The sequence below is a fragment of the Morone saxatilis genome, unplaced genomic scaffold (genome assembly GCF_004916995.1).
Source record: "Morone saxatilis isolate NCDOM2014 unplaced genomic scaffold, NCSU_SB_2.0 Contig19, whole genome shotgun sequence".
NCBI classification, from domain to species: domain Eukaryota; kingdom Metazoa; phylum Chordata; class Actinopteri; family Moronidae; genus Morone; species Morone saxatilis.
The window spans coordinates 186,567-188,854 of NW_023339751.1; the positions used below are offsets into that span (position 1 = coordinate 186,567).

Consider the following 2,288-nt stretch of genomic DNA (forward strand, 5'->3'; position numbering starts at 1 on the left):
TGTCCGGTAATCAATCACCTGTCCGGTAATCAATCACCTGTCCGCTGATCTATAATCAATCAATATCTTCTCCTGTTGCATAGGAAAAGTCCGTTTGAGTTTATTGAGCTGAACTGCTTCATGACGTCACTGATCGATAATATCGATCATATTCTTCCAATAATCAGTTCATACAGTGTTTATGTAATCGATTCATTAGTTCACTTCCTTTGTGTTGGCCGGAAAAACGTTCAACAGTAAAAGTAATCAAAGTAAAGTAAAGTAACTGTAAGTTGTACCACCCTTAAAAAAGTAAAAGTATCATAAAGCAGAATGTGAGTTTATTATTATTATTATTGTTGTTATTATTGATCCATTGAGCAGCACTTTAATGTAGTATTAATAATCTGTATTATATTTTATAAACTGATCTGAAAACTGTAACTGTTTATTATCTCTGTACTGGAGATAAATACAGTTATAATATTCTATATATGACAAACAGCTGCTTTACCATTGTATGTAAGTAATATAATAATAATAATAACAATAATAATAATAATAACAATAATAATAATACAGGAACAGCCCATTCATTAAAAGTCAAACATCCTAATTTATTAGTGGTGAAATAAACATACTGAACTAATAAAAGACCTAAAAAACCCTCCAAATTAAAGGTGTCCATTCCAGGCATTTCAGGGTTATTTCCAGGTGGTTTCCAGGTGTGGGGTGGGGGGGCAGTGTGCCCATTCACAAGACTGATATGAAATGTGAACGTTTGACACTGGTGCTGAATTTCAGGAGTCATTCATTTCTATTATTATTATTATTATTATTATTATTATTCAGTTATAATACATTTAATAAATATTGTTTCTCAATAATCTGAGTGATAAATATATCCAATCAATAAATATATAGATTGGACACAAACAGTGTGAGCAGGAGGAGCCGAGCACTCAGCGTCCTCACAGTTCGTCTCTTTATCCTCTGTTGTTTGTCCGATAATAATCCAATAATAATCCAATAATATTCCAATAATAATCCAATAATATTCCAATAAGGATGGCTGGATGATCTGTGCTGTATGAGATCTCATGCAGGATGATTCTGATTCTCTCGTTACGTAAATTATTTTGTAAATCTTCAGTCTTAAATCCGTCGGAGGATCCAGTTTCAACCTTCACTGAAGTTTTCACACAAGTGAAACAATCCTCATCATTCCCATATTTAACAATCAATGCCAAAAAATATCATAAATCACTTTCTTTGTATTTTAATATCAAGAATTCCTTCCTGTAAATGCGGATATATAAATAAAATAAAGAACATTTCCATCTTCATACACTGAACCATCGTACGCAGTCGCAGTGAAAACAGGAGCACGCTTATTTTCTTACTGGCTGGACGGCGCCAATTTAAGATTATCTTGAATTTATCTGACAGTTGCTTTCTTGATCAGTCCATTAACTGCTCAATCAATCAATAAAATGTCAGAAAACCATGATGCATTTCTTTCTGAACAGTTCAGAACCCCAAAATGACCAGTTCACTATGATACAAAACCGAAAGTCTTTCAGAGAACTTCAGTGATTAATAGGTTGTAAAGAAACTTGCATATTATTTGTTTTTGATAGATTATTGGCAAATCGTAACTCCACGCTGCAGATGTGTGTTGAACCTGATGGATATAATAATATAAAGTGGAATCAGTGTTATTGGATGAATGTCAGAGGTTTCTAAAGACAGTTTGGACATATCTTGATATCAGTAAACCACACAGACACTAAACACTTTTCACTCTCTGCTGTTTCTGTCTGTCAGTAAACTGTCTGGACGTCCATGTTGAGAAACATCCGGACCGAGTGGCTCTGATCTGGGAGCGAGATGAACCTGGCACTGAGGTGAAGATCACCTACAGGTATGAACATCTGAAAACATCCAATCTGCAGCAAGTTCCTTGTATCCTCCCTATATGCAGATGATACTACTCTCTATCTTATCAACATTTGCTGTCCAATAGTTCCCTTTATCTTATCATCATAGTGTTTTATGTTGATGTTATCTCTGTCATTACAGCACCATAAATGTAAAGGAAAGCATTGAAGTCTGTGCTAAAGACATACATTCAGTTGGTAAAGTTAAACAGTCACTTATTGGGAAATGACTACAGACTGTAGCTGGCATCAAGACAACCAAAACATCTATCCATCCATCTATACTTGCATACACATGACGTACAGAAGTTTGTGAAGAAGATTCTGAAGTATTTAGTATTTCTTTAATAATCAGTGTGTGTGAGCAGA

General features: G+C 34.4%; 1 protein-coding gene across 1 annotated transcript in view; it reads left to right on the top strand.

Moving 5' to 3' along the window:
• Positions 1 to 2,288, top strand: part of LOC118329885 (acetyl-coenzyme A synthetase 2-like, mitochondrial) — a 6,447-nt gene that overhangs the window by 393 nt on the left and 3,766 nt on the right. The window contains exon 2 of the mRNA XM_035664232.1: positions 1,806 to 1,903. Coding sequence (XP_035520125.1) covers positions 1,806 to 1,903 — 98 coding nt within the window. The remainder of the gene's footprint in view (positions 1 to 1,805; positions 1,904 to 2,288) is intronic.